We start from the raw sequence: 24,101 nt of genomic DNA on the forward strand, positions 1-24,101 counted from the left end.
GGCATTTCTCCATGACAATTGTATCCTCTAATGTGAGGGTAGATAACATGATACTTAGCTTAAAAGGGTTCTATATTCAAATGAGAGAAAATAAATGAGTGTATTGGCTTAAGAGAATCCAAAACGTCAAGTGGAACCTTATCCTCACGGTAACAAGAAAAGAAAACCGTAGGCCTACCTCAGAAGGCATTCCACAATACATTCAATATAAGTGGTTTCTGCTTGTTGAGGGACAAACTAATGGTATTTTCAACCCCAAGTTCTGGTTAGCTGGACTAATTTTTTTATTATGTGCAGCTAGGGGCATGTGAATGGAAAGAGGTTTCTGTCAGCCACAAACATGCTATAAAATACCAAGCACACCTGATGCTGCATTCAGTTCTGAAAAGTATATATATATACAGACTTTACTACAACAAAACACATTTCATTTTTTAATCAAGAATGTAAGATACAGTATTCTAGATATTTGAATGTTAATTACACATCATACATTGCAAATATTCTCAAAATTTGCTATTTTAAAACCTACTGTACATCTACAATACATTGTATTTCTGTTGATTTAAGTTAATGTATTAATTATATGAATGTGTAATCTGTAGTGTGTGTGTGTGTGTGTGTGTGTGTGTGAGGGACTAAATGGGTCAATTGCTCTGGGCATGTTTAGGCATATATTCCAAAAGTATGACAGAGGTTTAAACTGGTAACACTAAATGAGATCATTATGCAATATTGTCCTCAGCTACTTTGTTTCCTGTTAAACAGAGGGACAAGTTCAGCTGATATGCTGGTACATTGTCTGAAGTGCAGTAATCATGCATAAACTGTGGACAGTCAATGCAGCCACTGGTCTAGTTACTGTAAATACACATTTTAATAGGATTACATTTTAGTTAGCTCTAGTCTTGAGCACAGAGCAATTAAACAAGTGTGTGTGTGTGTGTGTGTGTGTGATAGCATGAGAATGAGGGAGGCATTTGATCTAGAGGGGTACAGTATTATTTTCTTGAGATAACCTTCTGTTACACCAGCAATCTTCACTCTACAAGTATGATCCCAGTTCATTGGGACGTTGGCTTTGCTTTATTCAATACAATCATCAAAACATAAAGGAACTGTCTCGAACAGAACAACATTTTAGTAATATCAAAATAGATTCAGGTGAAATCAACTGTTCAAAAAATATATTCAACTCAAGAGTACTGTAGATTGTCACAGTTTGGGTCATTTGCCTTCAACATATGTACTTGCATAGTTCATTTCATTATACATACATATGATTTGTTTGAGGATTCCAGTGCATTCACATTAAGGCAAATCACAGTTTGCTCTCCAGTGAGGGTGGAGTCACCTCAACCACCACCTTTCCAACATTTTTCCCAGCATACATGTAGTCCACAGCCCTAAAGACGGACTCCAGCCCCACAAAACGGCCCTCGGGGGCCATGTCCCCACAGTCCACTTCACACACCAGCTTCCCTTTAGCAAACATCTGCATCATGCTTCCCATCGCCTCCTTGTAGTCTGACAGGAAGTGAGGTAGGAAGAACCCCCTCACGCTGGCTGACTTCTGGAGCAGCTTCACGGGCAGAGTCCCTCCTTTAACAGTTGGGACCCCTGATGCCGTTTGGTACCCTGAGATGAACCCGATCACGATCAGCCTGCCCTTATTGGCCAGATTGTTGACCGCCATGTCAAAGATTCTGCCGCCTATGGACTCGTAGACTACGTCCAGGCCTTGTGGGTACTCTCTGCGCAGCGTGGCGCTCAGATCCTCGGACGTGTAGTTGATGGGCCTGTCGCAGCCAATGGTCTTTAAGAAGCCTGCCTTCTCATTGGAGGAGCAGGTGCCCACAACATGGCAGCCGGCCTGTTTGGCAAACTGCACGGCGAACTGGCCCGTGCCACCGGCAGCGGCCGTCACCAGCACTGTCTCGCCCTTCACCAGGTTGCCAAGCCGCTTCATGGCGATATAAGCCGTGGCACCACTTAACAGCAGGGTGAGGAACTCTGGCTTCACCGCGGGTACGGGTACGGTCTTCATCATGGGTATCACCGTGTACTCTGCAAAGGCCCCATCAGCAAAGTAGGCCACGGTGTCGCCAACGGTGTAGCGGGCGCTGGCACTCAGGCCGAGTCCGACCACCTCGCCAATGCCCTCGAACCCGGCATCAAATGGTGGCTTCACGGTAGGGTCGTAGCGGCCTGCTGAGTAGTTGATGTCCGAGGCATTGATTCCAACAAATCTGCATGGAATGGAAAAGAGAACAAAATACAAGTGAATGATTAACAATTGTTACCTAGCATTCAAATCAATTAATGTCGGTAGAAGATTTTGATAATAACATGATAATGGTTTGTTATAATAAAATAAAGAGGTGCACTTCAGAATGCCTACAGTAATGTCTGCGAAGGTCAAGATTTCACTTCTATTCGCTAGAAAACCTCTGCGACACCGTTCGGGAAGGAAACATTGGTTTGTTTTGGCAATGATTCCATTTGTCTTGAAAAAACACCCACCCGAAACACATTGCATGATGTCATGAGTCATTGTCTTGAGAGACACACAAGAACAAACTGCACTTTTAAATCGTGTATATTTCTTTACCTAGACATGAAAAAATAACTGTTTTCATCTCAGTTGATGACATGGAGAGAGAAAAAAATCCTTGTGTGAAATAAATGTATAAATAAATAATTTTCTATCCTCCAGAAGAACCCTTGTTGCGACTCATCATTGTGCATGTCACATTTGCATTTTTAGCACTTAAAATGTACCAGCCCAGTTTAGTTACAAATAAATGGCTCCAATTAAATATAGGACAACATCTAGTTTGACTATACTTTCCAAATCACTTTTTCTTTGCAGCCTTTCTGAATTTTTTCCATACCAGTAAATATTTGAACCTGAATCTCTCATAATGGACCAACAGAACTGAAACACCATGCATTAAAGAAGAGCCAGTTCAAAAGTTTAAACTAAAGAACTGGGATCTCTAGTCAGGATTGGGCCTGATATTCTTAAAGATGCTGGATTTTAAAAATGTGCACATTTGAATGCACAATCATCTCGGCCACTGAAACATATCAATGCATGTCTCAATTTAAACTCAACATGTGTCAAATTCGGGTTAATAATGCATAAAAGAAAAAAGAGAAACATTTTCCTGATACACATTGCATTGTGAACAAAAGCATTGCAGAGGCCAACAAGTGGTCCAGCCATGTCCTGTCCGTAGACATGCCACACAACTACAATAACGTTCTAAAACCTTTATCTACACCAATACATCATCTGATATTGCATTTCACTATCACTAATGGTTCGTCTTTTGTGCAATTACCTTAGCAGTGGCGCTGACCCACTCAATTTTCTAAACAAAGCTTGTTTCACCTGTGGTTTGCAGCTGTGTGCATTTTATATTATAGCCTACGCTATCTAATTCCTAAAGTCCAGCCTAATTCATGGGTAAATCACAGTTCAAAAGGTCAAGGGTCATCAATAGCCTAAGGAAATGATCATAGGCAATATGTGCAATTAAATGACCGTGGACTACAGTAGGCTGTGTTGCGCAACTGTCTTCCCACCCCAGATAATTTAACCAAGCAGACTTTATACAAGGCCTAAATGCGACATCACAGATATATCTGCTAATTCCGAGCTCTGCATTGAGACCATAGAATTGGCCTTTCTGATGTAGTTATTAACAAATAAATAATAACCCAGATCAAGAAATATGCCTTGATAATTTGTCCCTTTAACTTGGTTTTTTCTCTTCAGTTGAAGGTGCCTGTGAAGCCTAGTTGTTAGCTAATAGCTAAATGTTGTAATTTTCCAGGCCAACTCATATGATGGGGATTCATTACAGACAACACACAAAGAATTGCTAAAAAAAGGGAGTACAAGGGCATAGGCCTACATTAAATTATAGAACAATACGTGATGCCATACTTTTCAATCTATTTCAATCTACAATTCAAGGTTTCCGGTGGGGGAGAATAACCCACCACTGCGCATCAATAGTTCTTTCCTTTTCCCAAAATGAGAGATAGGCTACCTCTCCATGGCAAATTGTATTTATAATTCAAAATTCCACATTTTCAAGTTATAAATGCGATATATTTTTTTAATTCCCTAAATTACGCATACACAATTAAGCACACAAAACAAATCCTGTGAAAAAGGTTTAGGCTACATATGACAATTTCTGTAAATGTTAAAAGCTATTTGATCTTTAGATAATGCTACTATGTCCTTGGTCTCTAAACCATAATGCAAGACCCTCCCTTCATTTCACTGATCAATTGCGCTCTAATAGGCTACACCAGCATTGACCCGCATTTTAATATCTCTTCGACTTGTATTGTAGTAAATAACCGGTTAGATTAAGTAGCCTACATTCCTGCTCTGTTACAGTACCCCGAATGTAATCAACATTTGTAAATATCTTGCTTTGAACCGGACAGACACATATTGAGTCTTATGCATTGGTTTTATGCAGCGGAAAATGATGATCCTGCCGCAGCCCCAATGCCATGCAAAGCTGTTTCTCCATCTCCTCATCTATTCGTGAGAGTCTTTACACCCCCCCACCCCCCACCCACCCACCCATGACTTTCTGTTTGCAGGTTCGTGACGTAAGGAGACAGGACAGAGCGAGATGCCGAGATGGATTGATAGACAAATGTAGGGGCGGAACTTGGAAATATTCCTCACCTATTTTGCTCGCTCCTGAAATGGTCGCGTGTGGGCTACTATAATCGATGGGGATGGATTGGCGATTCTAACCGAGGTAAGAGACCCTTTCACAACTTGAAAACAATACCAAATAGTTTATCAAAGATATTGGCTCCAAAATGTGCCCCATATTGGAATGGTCTATACATAGGCTATAGGCTACGCATACGCGGAAAATGGTCCAGTTCCTGTCCAATTTCTAACCAAAACTTACCGATTTCTGACAAGCAAGTCCCCGTCGCCAGGTGTCGGGACTGGAACAGTTTGTAAGGCAACGGCGTCTCTGAAATTCTGGCTGAGCTTCGTTACGACCAGCTTTTTCATGGAGCTCGGTATCGAAGAACCTTTAAAATCCATGAAGTGCGTGGAGTATGACAAATCTACAATGAAGCGGCGCGATATAAAATGAACTCTGGAAAGTGCATCGGTTCCTCTGCACACCCCGCCGATTATCGAAAACACCCTCTTACCGTTTCTCAACAAGAAAGAGGTGGACATTGCACCAGGGAGGGACTATGTGACAAAGTTCACGGGCACTGGCTGTGCGTTGATATCAATATGTTTATCGTTAGCCTATGCTAGGCTTTCTTCACGTAGCAGGGTAGGCCACGCCGATGCAATGCGATTAAAACAATATTAGCCGCGCGTTTTTTTTTTTTTGTTGTCGCATAAGATCGACACGCAATAACGTGCTTTTGCAATGTTTGCTTTGATGATCACTAGGCTATAGCACGGCGCAACCTTGTAGCGGCAGCCAAACTCCTACTGTAGCGGCGTGTCTCCTTTTGAGTCCCTCCCCTTCCGGGACATGACACACTTCCTCGTAAGGTGAAACATATCAATCGGAGTCTCAAACATATCCTCAACGATTGTACACAAAAAGCCAAAGAGTTGCCAACACAGCCAGTGCCGACCACCACCATTCAGGTATTAACAAGCACAGTTAGTAGGCTATTACCTGCAGACATATAGTTTCTCCCCAAGCATGCGTAAATGTTGGCGCTCTCGCACTAGCAAACTTCAGGCCGAATGTTTCCAACAAATAAGTCCAAAACATTGCCACGTTGGGTTTGACATAAGATCGCACATGTCAGGCACAATAAAGTTAGTGTGAGTTTGTCACATGAGGATGATGATGACTCATGATTAGCCTAGTTATAGTAATATAGCCTAACCTAGGAATAGCTTTGTGGTAATTGACTAATTGCCATAATAACATTATGCAGGAAGTTTATGGACCAATATTTCAAAGCAACAATTTGATATTTAGCCTATTGATGCAAGCTTTCCTTTGTCAGTCATTTCAATTTGAAGCGGAGGAAAAAACAAGACAATTAAAAAGATTGACAGGTGGGCTCTACTGTCAGGGTGACGCTTGTAGCGCGAGGGGAGGAGTGAAAATGAAGCAGGAAAAGCCACTCGATGCGTCTGTCTATCAGTTGAGACTGTCTGAAACGCGTCGAGATTCCCTGCGTTTCATTTTTTTTCTCCGGAGGAGCAGACGAGACCTCGGTTCACTCCCCTGGAGTTTACAGAAGGAACATTCTCTCCGGCGAGGGTGGATGCCTGCATCTTGTTTGTTTCTCTTTAGTCGCAGGCTCTCCACCACATCAACCACCTGCATATTCCTTGATCGGCGGCTGATAATAGTCATTTTAACGACTAGAAATGTAAGTAGAAGCCCTACCACCCCGACTCAAGCTAGAGAGGGGAGAAAAGTATCCGCTGACGGCGAGGCTTTGGTCGGAATAGGTGGCGTGGTGACGGACTGACATTAACCATCTAATGCCTGTCTATTTTCTCTCAATTCTGTTTTGTTTCAGATCTGAGCTTGAAGAAGCGCAGCCTTCCCACGGAAATACATTGTGTTCGCTCACACTGGACTTATTCGTTTACCATCAGAGTTTATTTATTTTGGAGTGAAGACGATACAAAGTAGCCCCAACACCGCCATATAGCCCCATATGGCAGCAGGGGAGTGACTGAAACTTGGCTTCGATGTCTGCCTCTTTTTTTCTGACACACAGAGATGAGGGAAGATGGTATTTGATAGACATGTTATGAGCTGGCGAAATTCGTGCGTCGTTTTGATATCACAGAAACCCTTTTTTCCCCGTTTGTCCTTTTATCTCCTGTCATTTGTTTCTATTCCTAGGCCTTAAGGACATATTTAATTACATTGTGGCCGTTTCAGGTTGTCTGGCATAAGCCCACAATTACAAAAGAAACAAACCATTCTAATAAGAAAAAAACTGTTTACGGTTATTTCCCGAAAAAAAAAGCGACGGGATGGTTTTTCTCCACTGACAGACTTATTGTTTTGATCCCTGCATGAAAAGTACCGTGGACCGTGACGGTCACTATGCCGAGGAGAAAGCAGCAAGAGCCCAGGCGATCAGCAGGTAAGCACCAGCGCACACAGAAGTTCATTTTCACCGTCTCTTACTAAATGGAGATACAATGTCGGACTTTTTTTTCCCTTCTCATTTTAATTCACAAAACGTTTTATTTATTTCCATTTTCCATTTCTCGTGTTATACATACGCAATAGCCTAAAAATAAGTTTGACTTTCAACACATCTTCGTTTGTTGACCATTATTGTTTTCTATTTTGCCATATGATTTCTGTCAACGATAGGCCTGATTTGTTATTAACTTGCCAGAAAAGTCGACTACTTGGGGAACTAGATAAACGAAACGTTAGAGAGAGTTTCCATGTGGGGTTCATTGCAGTGTTAAAGAGCGAGTAATAATGAATAATTGACTTCGGAAGAGAGGGAGAGAAAAAAACTGTCCAGAGCCGGTTTTGTTTCTTTTCGGTTTTATTTGAGGATTGCCGTCATTGATTTGATGCGTGATTGATCGCCTGTCATGTGGCAGCCTTTGATCTATTCATCCCTGATAAACATCAATATATCTCTCCATGGAGACACGCATGCTCCTTACCGGATTTAGCCACTCAAAGGACAACCCTAACCCTGTTGTCTAAAAAAAATAAAAAAGACAAAAAAAAGTCTTTAAAAGGAGGGGAATCCTTCTTTCTTTAATATTTTCTAGAGAAAATACTAGAGGGAAGAATGAAAGAGGGAGGAGGTAGAAGTGTTTTGAGGATCACAGAAAGGGCTAAATCCTAATTAATTCGGGCACCTGAACCAGCCTACCACCAGTAGCCCCCTAGGTCTCCGTTAAAGACCCAGAGATTTGCACTTCTTATCCAAATACACACCTTCTCCTCTCTTCCTACAGAGCACTTTACCAATGCAGCCCATGTCTACCATCCACAGGACCGTAGTGTTTACTATCTGACAACCACTGATAAACCACATGTCGAGGTGGAGGTCTAGTGGTTTGGATTTTTGACTCTCTTCTCTTTTTCAAGCCGACTTTTAAAACAAATGTAAATGAGTGACAGGGATTTCTACCTCTGTGCTAATGAGGCGCAGCCTTTGAAGTTAGGCATTAACAAGTGGAGTGAACAAAAGACAGTCATGGAATTTTAAAGAGATTCTGAAATATGAGGTGTAAAGCGGACCGAACAGGAGGGCCAGGCAGCGAAGACTTTGAACTCGGCAGGTTTATCATTTTAAATAGGCGCCAAGTGATGGGGAGTCAGTGTGGATTGACTGTGAATAGTATTCAACTAGTACTTCTCTCGACAGCTCATACGCTTCTGACGCACAGTGTTGAATAGCCGTCTTATGCTTTATACTCACTGTTTGAGTCGCGTCTGATTCGTCTCTTGTGTTGTATCACATCAAAAAAAAAAGTAGCTGGGTATCAGGCTATAGGATGGTTCCGAGCAGATCTTACATGAAAACATGCCATCATCTTGACCCCTCCACAAGGTCCTATCGATCCGCTTGACTGTCATTGACCAGCTTATACATCATGGCCTTTTTAATGGTCAATCACAACTTGGCAGACGGGAGTGTTACCATTCTGTCATGATCGTGACAGTTTGTTGGAAGTAACATCACCCTCCAACCCTCCCCTTTAACACAAATACAGACACACACTCAGCTAAAGCATGATGGTCCAGTGTTTCAATGCTAGCTAGTAGCTACTGAACCATGCCTGGTACTCTGAAGCCTATGATGAAATAGAGAGGGAGAGTCGAGGGGGAAATCGCCATGGTAATAGAGGTTTAGAGAATGAGTACTCGAGCGACCATCGGGAAAAGAGGTTGTTGTGAGTTATATTTTCACTGAGAGGGTAAACCAGGTTCAACCAAAACACATGTGGAACCCCAGGGGTACAGGACTGGAGCTGGGTACCCTTATTTTTCACTAGTTTTAGGGAGGTAGAATAGAGCAACATTTAATATAGGGCCTTTTTACTTTCTGTGTGTGTGCGTGTTGTTTGTGTGTGTGTGTGTGTGTGTGTCTTGTTTGTTTGTGTGTGTGTGAACATTTTAACGGTTATAATGGGGCCATAACCATACAAAAGGACTTTCCCATATATACAGTATACGTAGTGTCATGGGAAAGCCATGATACCTACTCCTCTTCTTACAGATATCCTGTCATTTACGGTTAAGACGAGCTACGGTTCATCTCCTGCACTGTATTTAAGGCAGTTGGTAAGAGTGTGTGTGTGTGTTACACATCACTGTGTGTTGCTTCATTTCAGGCCTCATTTTGTCCTTGAATATCAGTTTCAGTCGAGGGTGATGAGGACAGGAGCGATGTAAAAACAAAAACAAAAGAAAAGAGAAGGGCGACGTTGTCTTTCATTAAATTGGGGGCTGTGTGTCTCAGCCAGTCAGACCTAGTAGTCTGGGGAGAAAAAAAACCATCTCTTTCCCAGGGATAGAGGCTTCTTCATTATCCGAGAGAAAAGGTAAGGTTGCTTCTCTGGGCTTCATTAGAGAAAGCCCCTAATTATCTGTAAACCTGATGGATTTGTGACGGGCCCTGACGATTAATGCTGACAAATTCAGTAAGGTGTCAAGTCCGCAGCTGCCTTGATGTAATCAAGTTGATATTATACAGTCCCCGTAGCCCCTAGTGCAGTGTCGACTCAATTTGCTCGTGCAGGTGACAAATGGACTTTGCTACCTGACTAATCATGTCGGAGGAGACGATGCCTCTTTAATGACCTCCCTAATCCTTCGACTTTAACGACATAATAAAAGGCCAGACACACCGAACCACGATCAGCTGCGTCGTAACACTCCTGCATGTGCAATGTTTATATTTCCCTTTTATATATTATAATAACCACAATTGTCTTTCTTAATCGTTACTGTGCGTAAGAAGACAATTGTACACCTCAAACTAGCTTTGAGGTTTTGTAAATGTTTTTAATGCGGGAGTTGTAGCTGCTTTTTCCAGATTATAATTTTTTTTTGTGGGGGGCGGGCCTATTTCTTTTTCTCACAACATTCTGGTCAGTGTAATATGAAATAATAATAATATGTTGATATGTTTATGCAACATAATTCTAGCATACAAAGTACAGCTTTTATTTGCTAGGCGTTTTCATTTGATGGTACATTTTGTCAACGTTTTGAAGCAGCACATTGAGGGAGACAAACACACACACACACACACACACCTTTTCACGTCTTAACCACGTATAGCCCTAGTCTCAATGTGGGGAAAATGTATCTCTCCCCCTCTTGTGTTTTTAGGGGGCATTCTAGAAACCTGGTATAAAAAAATCTCCCAGTGTATTTCTAGTGAGTTAAGAAGTCCAGTGCCCTGGGATTAATGGTTTAGCATGCCCGGGGTAGCTAAGATTACACAGCGACCTTTGTGCTCTAACTAGACGATGCTGTTACATGATATTCTACGCTCGAAAGAATCAGCAATGCCGAGATTTATGTGGCCCACTCTTAGATCAACGGCCTGAGGAGGACCATCTTCCACAAGGTGTATTCCCCCCCCCCCCCCATTTTATATCCCTGTAGTCGTCTGCCTAAAATATCTTGGGGAGTAATCTGAAAAATGATATTAGCACCGGGAAAAAATTATAATCTGGAAGCCGGAGAACGTAAAGATTTGTTTTTGGAGGTGTGTGCAAATGTAGTGGGCAATTTAGTCAAGGTCAAGGGAATGTTAAGCGATAAATGTTTCACACGCTCTCTCTGACGTCGACTGAGACAGCAACGCTTGTCACCGTTAGAGTTGTGTGTTTTTGTGTACATCTAACAATTCTAAGGAAATGTGAATATGACATTTGTGAGTGCAAAGATGGGCCTCTGGATAGGAACGTGTGTGTGTGTGTGTGTGTGTGTGTTTTGATGGAATAAATGCTGATACCAAGAGTAGTCGTTGTAGCACTCTAGTGTCTCCTTTCTGTTGGGCCCTGCGTCTCTTAGTATGTGAGAGGGCAGTACATTGACACTCTGTTTACCATATTAGTAACACAAGGACTCCAAGCTAACTAGGACACAAGCGTCACACACGGATCACTAATGTACAGTGATATACCGTAGGGTGTTTTTCTGTGCTGTGTGTGTGTGTGTAACAGTTCCCTGAGTGTGTGTTTGGCGGTCAGGCTCTCTTCTCTCTGCTTCACTAGAGGTTACTTTAATTGGAGCGCCTGTGTCGTTAGCAGGTGGCATCGATTTCTTTCGTCGATAGCCAGTTTTGCTCTTCTGCCACCCTCTGAGACTAATAGTTAAATTTGCATCTGGGAATTGAGCCAGTCAGTCGCCCAACCTCTACTGCCTTAGCTGGAGTTGTGTGTGTTTAGTAGTGACACATATTCCAGATATAAGGCATGAGAGTAGTAGACATTGGGAATATTTTTTGTAAGTGTTTAAGCCATACAACCATACATATATATTTTTTATGCATTCAGGACTGTATGTGTGAAGCTAAGGATACATTTCATATCATGTTTAAGCTCATCTTGTCTTTATCTTTCTCATTCTTTCACTAAGCTGCCCTCAGGGCACGAAGCTACCATCAGAAGAGTGTCGCCCTCTCTGCACTGTAGACACAAACACACACACACACATACACACACACACACACACACACACACACACACACACACACACACACACACACACACACACACACAGGCACAGTGGGAGGTCATAATGGGGGTGGCTTAGTATGATGGGAAATCATATCATTAAAGCAGCCAGATGTGCTTTGTTGCTCGGGAGAAAAATGTATCTCTGAGTGGGGCAGAAAAGAAAACAACGCCGAACATATAGAAGGCAACCCTGTGGGATTGGATTCACTAGCCCTGTGGGATTGGATTCACTAGCCCTGTGGGATTGGATTCACTAGCCCTGTGGGATTGGATTCACTCGCCCTGTGGGATTGGATTCACTCGCCCTGTGGGATTGGATTCACTAGCCCTGTGGGATTGGATTCACTAGCCCTGTGGGATTGGATTCACTAGCCCTGTGGGATTGGATTCACTAGCCCTGTGGGATTGGATTCACTAGCCCTGTGGGATTGGATTCACTAGCCCTGTGGGATTGGATTCACTAGCCCTGTGGGATTGGATTCACTAGCCCTGTGGGATTGGATTCACTAGCCCTGTGGGATTGGATTCACTAGCCCTGTGGGATTGGATTCACTAGCCCTGTGGGATTGGATTCACTAGCCCTGTGGGATTGGATTCACTAGCCCTGTGGGATTGGATTCACTAGCCCTGTGGGATTGGATTCACTAGCCCTGTCCTCTCTGTTTGCTTTGTCACCGTTATTATAGTTTTTACTTTTTTTTTAAAGTGATTAAAAAAATAAATAAAAAATATTTTTTTAAGTGAAAGTATTTTAGTAATGTTATTTGTATGGAATTTGAATTAGATTGAGAACAAGAGTAAATGCAATACAATAACTGTGACATGTATTTAAATAAATGTGGGTTTGTTTGTTGTTAAAGTCCTGTTTTTTGTTTCGTATGTTATTCCGTAGATGGCATTGAATGCTGAGTAGGCTTATTGCTTTGCCATATAATAGTTGCAGAGGGTCTAGGTGGTTTAACAGCAAATTATTGTCAAATTGTTTGCCGCTTTATTTGGTTCATAATTTGAGTCCAGTAACGGGAACATGTTTTTTTTAAGATCTCCAAAATGATGTTAAGTTAAAGTGTTCTATTTGCAGAGAGTTAGTTTTGTCCTCTTGATCAGCGGCAGTGTTCCTCCTCGAGAGGCTTGGCAGTGCTATGGGAAGCCTGTACCAGCCAAATTGAACATGTTTCTGCCATCAATAAAAGATGAGCAATTAGAATATTTTGTCTAATAAGTATTTGAATTCCTCGGCACAGAAAAACATGTAGCTTACCCACTCATTACATCAGTTAGCAGGGGATGAGCACGGAGAACGGGAGGCAAGCGCTTTGATGCCAACAAACAAACAGACAAACGAGGTGGGCCTACTACAGGGGAGTCGAGCCCTACCCAGGGACACCCTCGCACTCATCGTCCTCCTTTCCCTCTCTCTCTCTGTTTTTCTCACGTCCAACTCATCTCTCCCCCTATCTTTGTTGCCCCTTCCCTCTTTCTAACATGTATCCCTCACACTCCCTCCTCTCTTACTAGTGCAAAGACCTCTCATTGTATCTTCTACTCTTTTCCCAACATTGCAGAGATTAGGTCAAGCTCTCCGTAACCAGCGGATAGCCATTTTGTTTTTAAAAAAACTTTTTCAAACAAAGCAAGTATGTAGATTGGCGGCAAAATGCAGGCGAGCAAAATAAAAGGGGGTGAGAAGGGGTAGCTACTAGCTAGGCAGGCAGCAACAGGGCTGGAGGGGGGCAGTTCCACAGGACGGGTATTAAAGCTGACAGAGGAACGGGGCGATGGACAAATTCTCCTGCAGCAGCTGTGACTGCCGCCATTATCCTGACAGGTGTCAATTAAGAATTACTGCCGGGTGGAGTGAGCCAGGGCGACTCCTCCTCTCTCACCCAGCTGTCGGCGTGTGAAAGAAATAACACTTTACTCGTGTCACTTTGGTTAGCCCCCCCTAGCCATCGGCCCCCGAAAAGAAGGGGCGCCGGCGAGAGTGCCAATCGATAAAGTGCTGTATTAGTAATTATTGCGCCCTTCGGGTCCGGGGAGTGCTGTGGCGTCCGATGGGTGTTGCTAGCCAGAGATAAGGACTTCCCATGATCCTCCTCTTCACCAGGCCTCGCTGAGGTAGTTGGGAGAGGGGTGTGTTGAGGGATGTGTGTCGGGCCGGGTGGACTCTATCCTGTGTGGAGTACCTGTGAGACCAAAGTCAGGCTGGCAAACCTTCCCCCTGGCAGAGAGACCAAATCTCCTCGCCATCTATTTCACTGACCCACTCTCCCACTCTAACCCCTCTCTCTATTTCAGGACAGGCTAATCTCACGGTCGCACACATTGTAAAGTGGCTAGCTCTGTTCAGTGAGTGAGAAAATGAACACTTGTCATTGGCAGTCCTGAAGGCTTATTTCCTCCCTAAGTGTTACTTTAACTCACATCTAACACACACACCACTGCTTGTCACCAATCCATTTCACTATGGTCGGCGTGTGTGTGTGTGTGTGTGTGTGTGTGTGTGTGTGTGTGTGTGTGTGTATATAGAACGTACAAGAAAGTCAAAGAAACAGATTTTCCCCAACTGTTGGCAGGGGTTTAGTTGAGTGTGAGTGCAGTTGGATGTTTGAAATACAGGGAGGGAGGAAGTCATTCTGAGGCCCATGCTGCTTCCACCTCATCATTACTGAGGAACAGCGTCCTCCCGAGCAGGGAACTGGGGAAGAGGGCGCTGCTGGGAGTTGTAGGAAATGATGTCATTGGCATGACTGGTAAAATGCTGTTTTCACTGACTATGCTCAGCTCTTGTAGTAGGGGGTGCAGAGAAGTGTGTTGGTTTTGTCATTTGGGATAGCTTCGCTGGAGGTGTGTGTGTGTGTGAGCACTATGACTGTAGGTGTGCGAATATCATTTTGTATTGTACCACGTCTTCTACATTCTGAATGATTGTTTTTCCAAAGATAATATATTTAATGACACCACAGTCTCGTACGCTGTTGTTGAGAGAGTGAGTACGTATCACATCCATATTACAAGGTATTATCAAACCAGTTAAACACCTAGTATGGGATATAGAATATGAATATTCTGAAACCATTTATCAACAGCCTTCATGGAATCTGTAACAGAAGTGAAGTAGCCGAGGAGAGCTGAGAACTCTGGGAATATTCAGTTATGGAGATTTACATGCTCACGTGGGAATTGTTTCTTTGGAAATTCCTCCCTAGAAATCATTTGCCACACAACATTTACTGGGAATGAGACAATACTATCTGTGTTACTTTTCCATTCCGTTGTATTTGCATATCTTGTTGTTCTAAATAAGTGAAATGCTAGCTTTTTAGAGCCTCTGATTCACCTTTTCCTACTCAGGACTCTCTCTCTCTCTCCCCTCTCCCTCTTTCTATCTCTCCCTCAATGTCTCAGACTGGCCCCAGACTGCTCCAAGCTATTATCAAACTTGCGTTTTTTTTTATTCCATCGTATTCCATATTCCATCCCCATGCAAATCGGATGTGCTTTCTCTTATCACCTTCTCCCCCCAAACGTTTGTGTGTAATCAAAGTAAACGGCAGAGCTAAAGGGGAAGCAGCGCTTCGCGCCGAGATGGACGGAGGGATTAAATATTAACCGGATGTGCGCTGACTTAAGGCAGTGTTTTACATAGCAGCTCCCGTCGCGGCGGTCCGCAATGCATTGATCCCGGCGCCTTTATGCATTTGGCAGCCGCGGCACATTCCCCCCCCCCCCCCACCATCATCTTTTCCAAAGGGGGGGGGGTGTTACCCCCCTGCTCTTAAAGGGGTAGGTGAGATGGATGATAGCAATTTGAAATGTTGTTTGTGTGTGTGTGTGTGTGTGATCATGGAGATTGTTTTCTTATTACCACAGTATAACCACTGGGATGATTCATTGAGGCAAACACACAGTGTACCGAGGCTCAGGGAGCAGAGGTACCGGGAACCGCAGAAATAGAATTACTAGACGGGATGAAGCCCCTCAAAACTAAGGCACTTTGACTCACATCCGTATGTTTCGATGCCCAGGACTTTCAGCATCACTGGGCCAATTATGTGAATTTAGGGTTCTGTTTAGCCTCCCATGATCAACCATAGAGTCCAACACTGTGGACTGTGTCGTTTAGCGACCTGCCCCCGTACGGTCGCTTATATACGCACTCTGAACTGTGCGACTACCATACACTGGCCTTTTTGTTTCATTTTGTCCCCTATTTCCTTTCCCCACCACTTCCTCTTCTGTGATTAAATGTGAACCCCCCCCCCCCCCCCCCCCCGAAATGTAAACAATGGCCTCAGTGTGTTTGTAAGCACAACACACCGGGTATATGAATGACGTTCTGCTAGCTAAAGGCAACATCGCTTGTTGGGTCGGTCAGTGGTGACGCCTCGTGAAAAACAGCCAATATGCAGCGGGTCACACAGGCATGCTATGCTGTTCGCAGGGCTGCTACGGGTGTGTGGGGTCAGTCTCAGTAGCGGGTTCCTCAGGAATTGTGTCTTTGTGTGTGTGCTTAGGTAGTTTGTTTCTCTCTCTCCCTCTGTGTGTGTGTGTCTCTTTCTCTCGCTCTCTGTGTGTGTCCACGAGCCTGTGTGTGTGTGTGTGTGTGTGAAGGCCCTCTGGCATTTATAAATGCAGTGTCGGTCATGTGGTGGAGCATTGCAGCCCTGTAGTCACTGAAGGAGGAGGTCAAACATGGCAAGGGGCTCATCACTCAGCCCTAATGATGCCTTGTTTTCCCGCCCCTCTCCCTGCTAGCACCCAGCCAGAGTGCACATCTGACGGGGTCGTTCGTGGGTCACGACCCCCAGGTGGCTGCCCGGGCTCTCTCACTAGACGACTCTTGTTTTTGTTTTCTCTCTGTCTCTCTGTCTCTCTCTCTCTGTATGTGCTTTAACTATCTCTTGTCTCTCTCCCTCCCTCCCTCAGTCAAAGTAGCTGGTCCCCATAGCAACACATTGTGAACTCTTTTAATGTTGTAGTGGTTCAGTGGACCAATAATGTGTGGAATCCGTGTTGATGAATACCCTGTGTTGGTGCCTGTATCTGGCCCTCTCCTATTCCTCATTCCTGACATTTCTGACGGAACCCGAACTGATCTCGTATCAGTCGCTTCTCACTCTCCCTCATCATTCAGGAATGATATCAAGTGATCACTCTGCAGTATCTGGCTGTCTTTCTTTCAGCCGACCACATGGTTGGATGATATGTACTGAACTACTGATCCTTATTCCCACCCGCTTTGTTGAAGGCCTCTCTGATTTTCTGGACTGGCTTTTGGTCGCATGACGATTGAGAGGTGACACTCAAACATTTCCTCTGTCTCAGCTGATTCACACTATGGGGTTTGTTGGCTGTCAAATCTCCAGAGAACTGATAACAGGTCAGCCGTTAGAGAGAGCGAGACAGAGGGAGGGAGGGGGAGAGAGAGAGAGTTTGCCTCACATGCTGCTGTGTGGGCGGCGTGCGCAGTCGAAGGGTCAGTGGGGAGCTGTGATAGGCTAATCTGGCAGGAAGGGAGGGTCGGCCGTGTCTCACGGAGCTCTTTATTGGCTATGCTCGCTTTCTCTCTCATTTGTTCCGCCAAACTATTTTGGAGTCTGATAGTCAAACAGATATACAGAGCTATTCGTGTATATTCATTCCGCGGGATCATGTTTATTACTGCATTGTCCTTTTCATAGACAGATGGATGACAGATGACCCAGTAGGGAGACAGTCATCCTGAATAACCGGAATGTGCTAAGGCCCCGCTATGTTCATACCTTGTTTACTTCCTTACTGTGATAAATCTTCGATTCACCTCAGACGTTGCAGTGTCCTTCCTCGAGTTACTAGGTTAGTACGTCATTAGAAGCTGTGTCATTGTGTGAGTGAGAACCAAACCAGGCCACAGCCTAGCTGTCTCTGAGCATGCCTGTGTCAGGGAAAGAGAGAAGGGAGAAGAGCGAGGGAGGGGGGAGGGGGGGCTTACTGGGCTAAAGAAAACCTAAATCCTCATAAAAAAAGAACATGCACTCTGCCCAGGACAACAGAGAGGTAGAGAGAGAGAGAGAGGAGGGGGGAAAAAAGTTGATTTCCCTTTTTCAGCAGAGCTATACATCACAGGGCCTCCCAGCTGCAGTGTCACGGGCTGACAGAATGACATGTGTCATTTATCAAAGGGGCCAGGCCGGGGCCTTGGGAAACGTGCACCACAAAGCCTGAGAGAGTTCAGTCCAACGCTCAACCCCCCCATGTCTCCACTCCGCCCCCACCGTTCTCTCTCTTTCCTCACCCCTTCGCTCTCCTCGCTTCGCCTGGTGCCAAAAACAGGCCCTGTAATGTTTTCTGTCTTCCCAACACCAACGCTGCACTACTCGCACGCACACACACACACACAGGGGCCCTGTCTGTACTCAGCTGTGGTGTGTTTGTGTGTGGCTCACTGTAGCTCCTCCTGGGAACTGTTACTAGTGCCTAGTGCTAAGCATGGTTTGGCCCTGCCTGCCCCCCTTCCTCCCACGTCATTCTTCACTGTAGTCACTAACATACTAGTAGCTACTTATGTTACTTTCGTGTTTTTTGTCTCTCGCTATGGTCTACAACGCGTCTCCCAGTATCTCGTTTTGGTAAGGGTTTGTGTGTGCGCCTGTGCGTGTGTTTGTTTATGTCCGTGTGTGTGTGTGTTTACGTTTGTGTGTGTGTGTCTGTGTGTGTACGTCTGTGTGTGTGTTTGTGTGCATCACTCGTTACCTGCTGTTACCGGAGTTGTTTGACAGAGTGATTATCTCCTACCCAGGCTCCTATCGCCCAGTGAGGTCCTTGGGGTTAGCAGCACTACCAAACACCTCACCCCTACCCCCCTCTACCCCTACCTGCCACGCCAACGGTTAGAACATCACATCACCAGACGCCTCCAGAATCAATAAACAAACTCACCTTGACGTGGCCGGGAAGCAGGGACACGGAGCAGCAGACAAGGCTTAGGTGTCTGCTCTCCTCTTTCTCTCTCTTTCTTTCTCTCTCTCCTCTCTCTCTCTCTTTCTTTCTCTTTCCCTCTCTCTCTCTCCTCTTTCCCTCTCTCCTCTTTCCCTCTCTCTTTCTCTCTCTTTCTCTCTCTCCTCTCTCTTTCCCTCTCCCTCTCTCCTCTTTCCCTCTCCCTCTTCTCTTTCCCTCTCCCTCTCTCCTCTTTCCCTCTCCTCTTTCCCTCTCCCTCTCCTCTTTCCCTCTCCCTCTCCTCTTTCCCTCTCCCTCTCCTCTTTCCCTCTCTCCCCCTCCTCTTTCCCTCTCTCCCTCTCCTCTTTCCCTCTCTCCCTCTCCTCTTTCCCTCTCTCCCTCTCCTCTTTCCCTCTCCCCCTCTCCTCTTTCCCTCTCCCCCTCTCCTCTTTCCCTCTCCCCCTCTCCTCTTTCCCTCTCTCCTCTTTCTCTCTTTCTCTCTCTCTCTCCTCTTTCCCTCTCCCTCTCTCTCTCCTCTTTCCCTCTCCCTCTCTCCTCTTTCCCTCTCCTCTTTCCCTCTCCTCTTTCCCTCTCTCCTCTTTCTCTCTCCCTCTCTCTCTCATTTCCTCTATCGTAGAGACAGATTGGGGTGTGTGGGAGGGCCCCTGTCAAAACGCTGCACTACATCACAGCGTTACTTAGGTTCTCTCTGATGCTTTGTTAGTGCAACTTAAGCTACAGCAGATAGTGTTTACAGTAGGGCTAGTACTACATCTGACCTTGTTGAGTCACTACCCTCTGTTGTGAGTGATGCCATAGACGTGTATGGCGACAGGAAGCACATGCTAGTCCAATTATGTGACAAACTCTTGGACATCGCCTAAACGGAACGTAGAAATGCCTTTAAACCGGCCACTGTTCCACATCTTCCAAGTTCTCACATTCGTTTGGTGTAAATTTCAGAGCTTTGATAGTGCCCTTTTCTAATCTGTAAACCCTGCCAAATAACCCAAAAGCCTAGTTCAGTATTTATTGAAGTGTTTTCTCTCACACCACGGCCAAGCTCGGTTAAAAACCTCAGGTCGCGCACCTTATAACTTTGAGTAAATGTAACTTGTGTACCTTTTAATTTGTTTGGGGGGGGGGGGGGGGGGGGAGAGAAAGTGGAAGATATTTTGACTGGAGCAGAACCAGCGGCTGGGTGGTGGATGCATAATATTATCTGGTGCTGTAGGAGGAAGGGGGAGCTAAAAAGGCTGTGTGGACATCTCTGTTTTAATAATTAAGTTCAGACCCAGGGCAGCATTAGGTGGCTAACAGACAAGACAGACAGAGAGAGAGAGAGAGAGAGAGAGAGAACATTTTTAAAAAGAGAGAGAGAAAAAATAATAGAGAGAGGGGGGGGGGGTCAGCTAGATAGAACGAAGAAGAAATGGTGGGAGGGGAGAGAAGAAAAGGTGGGAGGGGAGAGAAGAAAAGGTGGGAGGGGAGAGAAGAAAAGGTGGGAGGGGAGAGAAGAAAAGGTGGGAGGGGAGAGAAGAAAAGGTGGGAGGGGAGAGAAGAAAAGGTGGGAGGGGAGAGAAGAAAAGGTGGGAGGGGAGAGAAGAAAAGGTGGGAGGGGAGAGAAGAAAAGGTGGGAGGGGAGAGAAGAAAAGGTGGGAGGGGAGAGAAGAAAAGCAAGAGATGCTGTGAGGTGTTTGTTTTCCTTTGCTTTTGTCCGTCTGATAAAAGACGTGGTTCATCATTGAGGGGGAACATGGCTGAGTGACGACACCTCCGACAGGTCAGAGAGAGTTCACTCTCGTGATGGGGGGGGGGGATCAATATAGTTATATACACTGCTCCAAAAAATAAAGGGAACACTAAAATAACACATCCTAGATCTGAATGGATGAAATATTGTTATTAAATACTTTTTTCTTTACATAGTTGAATGTGCTGACAACAAAATCACACAAAAATTATCAATGGAAATCAAATTGATCAACCCATGGAGCTCTGGATTTGGAGTCACACTCAAAATTAAAGTGGAAAACCACACTATAGGCTGATCCAACTTTGATGTAATGTCCTTAAAACAAGTCAAAATGAGGCTCAGTAGTGTGTGTGGCATCCACGTGCCTGTATGACCTCCCTACAACGCCTGGGCATGCTCCTGATTAGATGGCGGATGGTCTCCTGAGGGATCTCCTCCCAGACCTGAACTAAAGCATCCGCCAACTCCTGGACAGTCTGTGGTGCAACGTGGCGTTGGTGGATGGAGTGAGACATGGTGTCCCAGATGTGCGTACAGATCTGAGTACAGACAGGGCCAGACGGAGCACATGGAGGGCTGTGCTCCCCCCCCCAAAGAAATGCCACCCCACACCATGACTGACCCACCGCCAAACCGGTCATGCTGGAGGATGTTGCAGGCAGCAGAACGTTCTCCACGGCGTCTCCAGACTGTCACGTCTGTCACATGTGCTCAGTGTGAACCTGCTTTCATCTGTGAAGAGCACAGGGCACCAGTGGCGAATTTGCCATTCTTGGTGTTCTCTGGCAAATGCCAAACGTCCTGCACGGTGTTGGGCTATAAGCTCAACCCCCACCTGTGGACGTCGGGCCCTCATACCACCCTCATGGAGTCGGTTTCTGACCGTTTGAGCAGACACATGCACATTTTTGGCCTGCTGGGGGTCATTTTGCAGGGCTCTGGCAGTGCTCCTCCTGCTCCTCCTTGCACAAAGGCGGAGGTAGCGGTCCTGCTGCTGGGTTGTTGCCCTCCTACGGCCTCCTCCACATCTCCTGATGTACTGGCCTGTCTCCTGGTAGCGCCTCCATGCTCTGGACACTACGCTGACAGACACAGCAAACCTTCTTGTCACAGCTCGCATTGATGTGCCATCCTGGATGAGCTGCACTACCTGAGCCACTTGTGTGGGTTGTAGACTCCGTCTCATGCTACCACTAGAGTGAAAGCACCGCCAGCATTCAAAAGTGAACAAAACATCAGCCAGGAAGCATAGGAACTGAGAAGTGGTCTGTGGTTATCACCTGCAGAACCACTCCTTTATTGGGGGTGTCTTGCTAATTGCCTATAATTTCCACCTGGTGTCTATTCCATTTGCACAACAGCATGTGAAATTTGTCAATCAAGTGTTGCTTCCTAAGTGGACAGTTTGATTTCACAGAAGTGTGATTGACTTGGTGTTACATTGTGTTGTTTAAGTGTTCCCTTTATTTTTTTGAGCAGTGTATATTATTTTTTACAATATATCGTAGCTTATCGTTTTGACAATATCGCAATATTATTTTTGCATAGTTGGCTGTACCTGCACCAAAACGCCATCATTTTTTCCCTCATCTTTCATTTCCATGACTGATCAGAACTTTCTCATGGCACTCTCTTGTTCCTCTGCAGCAGACATATGTCAGCAATATGTTTGGAACATCCAATTGCAATGAAATCTAATTATCGAATCGCAATACATATAGAACTGTGAGAATCGCGATACATACAGTTGAAGTCGAAGTTTACATACACCTTAGCCAAATGCATTTAAACTCAGTTTTTCACAATACCTGACATTTAATCCTAGTAAAAATTCCCTTTATACTTTATTTTAAGATGTCAGATAGTAGAAAGAATGATTAATTTCAGCTTTTATTTCTTTCATCACATTCCCAGTGGGTCAGAAGTTTACATACACTCAATTAGTATTTGGTAGCATTGCCTTTAAATAGTTTAACTTGGGTCAAACGTTTCGGGTAGCCTTCCACACGCTTCCCACAATAATTTGGGTGAATTTTGGCCCAGTCCTCCTGACTGAGCTGGTGTAACTGAGTCAGGTTTGTAGGCCTCCTTGCTCCTTGCCTCACCCTTTTTCCTCCAAACATAACGATGGTCATTATGGCCAAACAGTTCTATATCTTTTTTTCTTTTGATTTTCCCATGACGTCAAGCAAAGAGGTACTGAGTTTGAAGGTAGGCTTTGAAATACATCCACAGGTACACCTCCAATTGACTCAAATGATGTCAATTAGCCTATCAGAAGCTTTTAAAGCCATGACATCATTTTCTGGAATTTTCCAAGCTGTTTAAAGGCACAGTCAACTTAGTGTATGTAAACTTCTGACCCACTGGAATTGTGATACAGTGAAATATTCTGTCTGTAAACAATTGTTGGAAACATTACTTGTGTCATGCACAAAGTAGATGTCCTACCCGACTTGCCAAAACTGTAGTTTGTTGAGAAGAAATGTATGGAGTGGTTGAAAAACGAGTTTTAATGACGCCAACCTGACTTCAACTGTATCATATTGGCACCTAGGTATCGTGATAATATTGTACCGCGAGGTCCCTGGCAATTCCCAGCCCTAGTTCACTCCACCCCCCACTCCTCCCCCCAATGCATCTTCAGAACCCCCCCACCCCCCACCCTATGTGTACAAAGCACAACCACTGAGGATAAAGGAAGGAGACAGTGTCTTGTCTTTGGTCTTCCTCATACTGCGGCCATATTGCCAGCTAGAATGTTCCTGGCGTGCCACTCAACGACTGATAACAAGAGAGGACAAAAAGAGAGAGAGAAGAGAGAAAGACAAGGTTTTGACTAAGTGAGCCCTGCGTCTTTGCAGCGTGACTACGTTAATGGCTGCTTTGCTTCTCTCCCCCTCGCTCCCTTTTTTATTCAGTCTCTCTCTCTCTGCCTCTTTGTCTCCTCTCTCGCTCTTGCTCTCGCTCTCTCTCTCCCGCTCTCTCACTCTCGCCGTGTCTCGGCGGTGGCGGCAGGAACAGCCCTTTTCATTTGTCTTCATAAAGCCTAGTTTATTTTCCCAGCCAGATGTGAGCTGACAGACATCACTCAGTGGCCCGCCTCCACCGGGTCCCCCCTGTCCCCCACCCTAGTCCCCCTCCAGGAGGTCAGGAAAACAGTCACGTCTTCCCTCGGCTCCCCCCTCCCCTCCCCACCTCTCACACTCCCCTGGACCCCCCCCCCCCCCCCATCAGAATTACTGAAGATGGATGTGTCTTTAAAGCAGAGATTGATTGTGGATATCAGAGTTATGGCGCCATTTATCACGGCCGATATTATTTAGACGAGAGGGATTGAGCGTGGAGGTGTAACTCAGAGCCCTCCTGGGTGGTAGGGGGGACAATGTACGAGGAAGTTTAATAGATTGAAGACAAGCATGTGTCTCAGTTACTCTGCGCCTTTGTGAGAGAGTATGTGTGTGTGTGTATGTTCAAGGGTGTATATGTGTGTGTTTATGAGGCTGTTGTTCAGCCTGTGTGTATATCCGTGCGCTTGTTTGTGTCCTAGCTGTGTGTGTGTGTGTGTGTGTGTGTGTGTGTGTGTTTGCCGGCTGTTGTTGTCTCCTCCTTTAGATGTGTCTCCATTGATCCCCGGCGATGTGATCCTCCTTCGGAGTCTTTTCTCACCGGACGTTTGATTTATGGCTTCATTAG

The 24,101-nt window shown here is 45.1% G+C and overlaps 2 protein-coding genes across 3 annotated transcripts in view; one reads left to right on the forward strand and one right to left on the reverse strand.

Annotated features, from left to right (window-relative positions):
* Nucleotides 1-421: 421 nt before the first annotated feature.
* On the reverse strand, nucleotides 422-5,566 carry LOC109864442 (prostaglandin reductase 3). Its single transcript, XM_020452237.2, has 2 exons — nucleotides 4,956-5,566; nucleotides 422-2,249 (listed from the first exon to the last, which is right to left on the reverse strand). The coding sequence occupies exons 1-2, from the start codon at nucleotides 5,237-5,239 to the stop codon at nucleotides 1,322-1,324; spliced, it is 1,212 nt and encodes a 403-aa protein (XP_020307826.1). The 5' UTR covers nucleotides 5,240-5,566; the 3' UTR covers nucleotides 422-1,321.
* Nucleotides 4,687-24,101, forward strand: part of LOC109903918 (teashirt homolog 1-like) — a 42,128-nt gene continuing 22,713 nt past the window's right edge. Inside the window, exons 1-2 of one of the 2 annotated variants that reach the window (XM_031791993.1) lie at nucleotides 4,687-4,796; nucleotides 6,565-7,143. In XM_031791993.1, the coding sequence (XP_031647853.1) occupies nucleotides 7,104-7,143 (40 nt within the window). In that variant the 5' untranslated portion in view covers nucleotides 4,687-4,796; nucleotides 6,565-7,103. Of the gene's footprint in view, nucleotides 4,797-5,910; nucleotides 6,412-6,564; nucleotides 7,144-24,101 lie in introns of those variants that run through there. The other variant, XM_031791988.1, reaches the window with a different exon arrangement.

This window comes from Oncorhynchus kisutch, linkage group LG2 (assembly GCF_002021735.2).
Source record: "Oncorhynchus kisutch isolate 150728-3 linkage group LG2, Okis_V2, whole genome shotgun sequence".
Classification (NCBI taxonomy): domain Eukaryota; kingdom Metazoa; phylum Chordata; class Actinopteri; order Salmoniformes; family Salmonidae; genus Oncorhynchus; species Oncorhynchus kisutch.

Coding starts and splice junctions, on each gene's coding strand:
- LOC109864442 (XM_020452237.2), bottom strand. CDS start 5,239: ATGTCCACCTCTTTCTTGTTGAGAAACGGTAAGAGGGTGTTTTCGATA. Junction 2,250..4,955: donor GACTTGCTTGTCAGAAATCG/GTAAGTTTTGGT, acceptor CATTCCATGCAG/ATTTGTTGGAATCAATGCCT.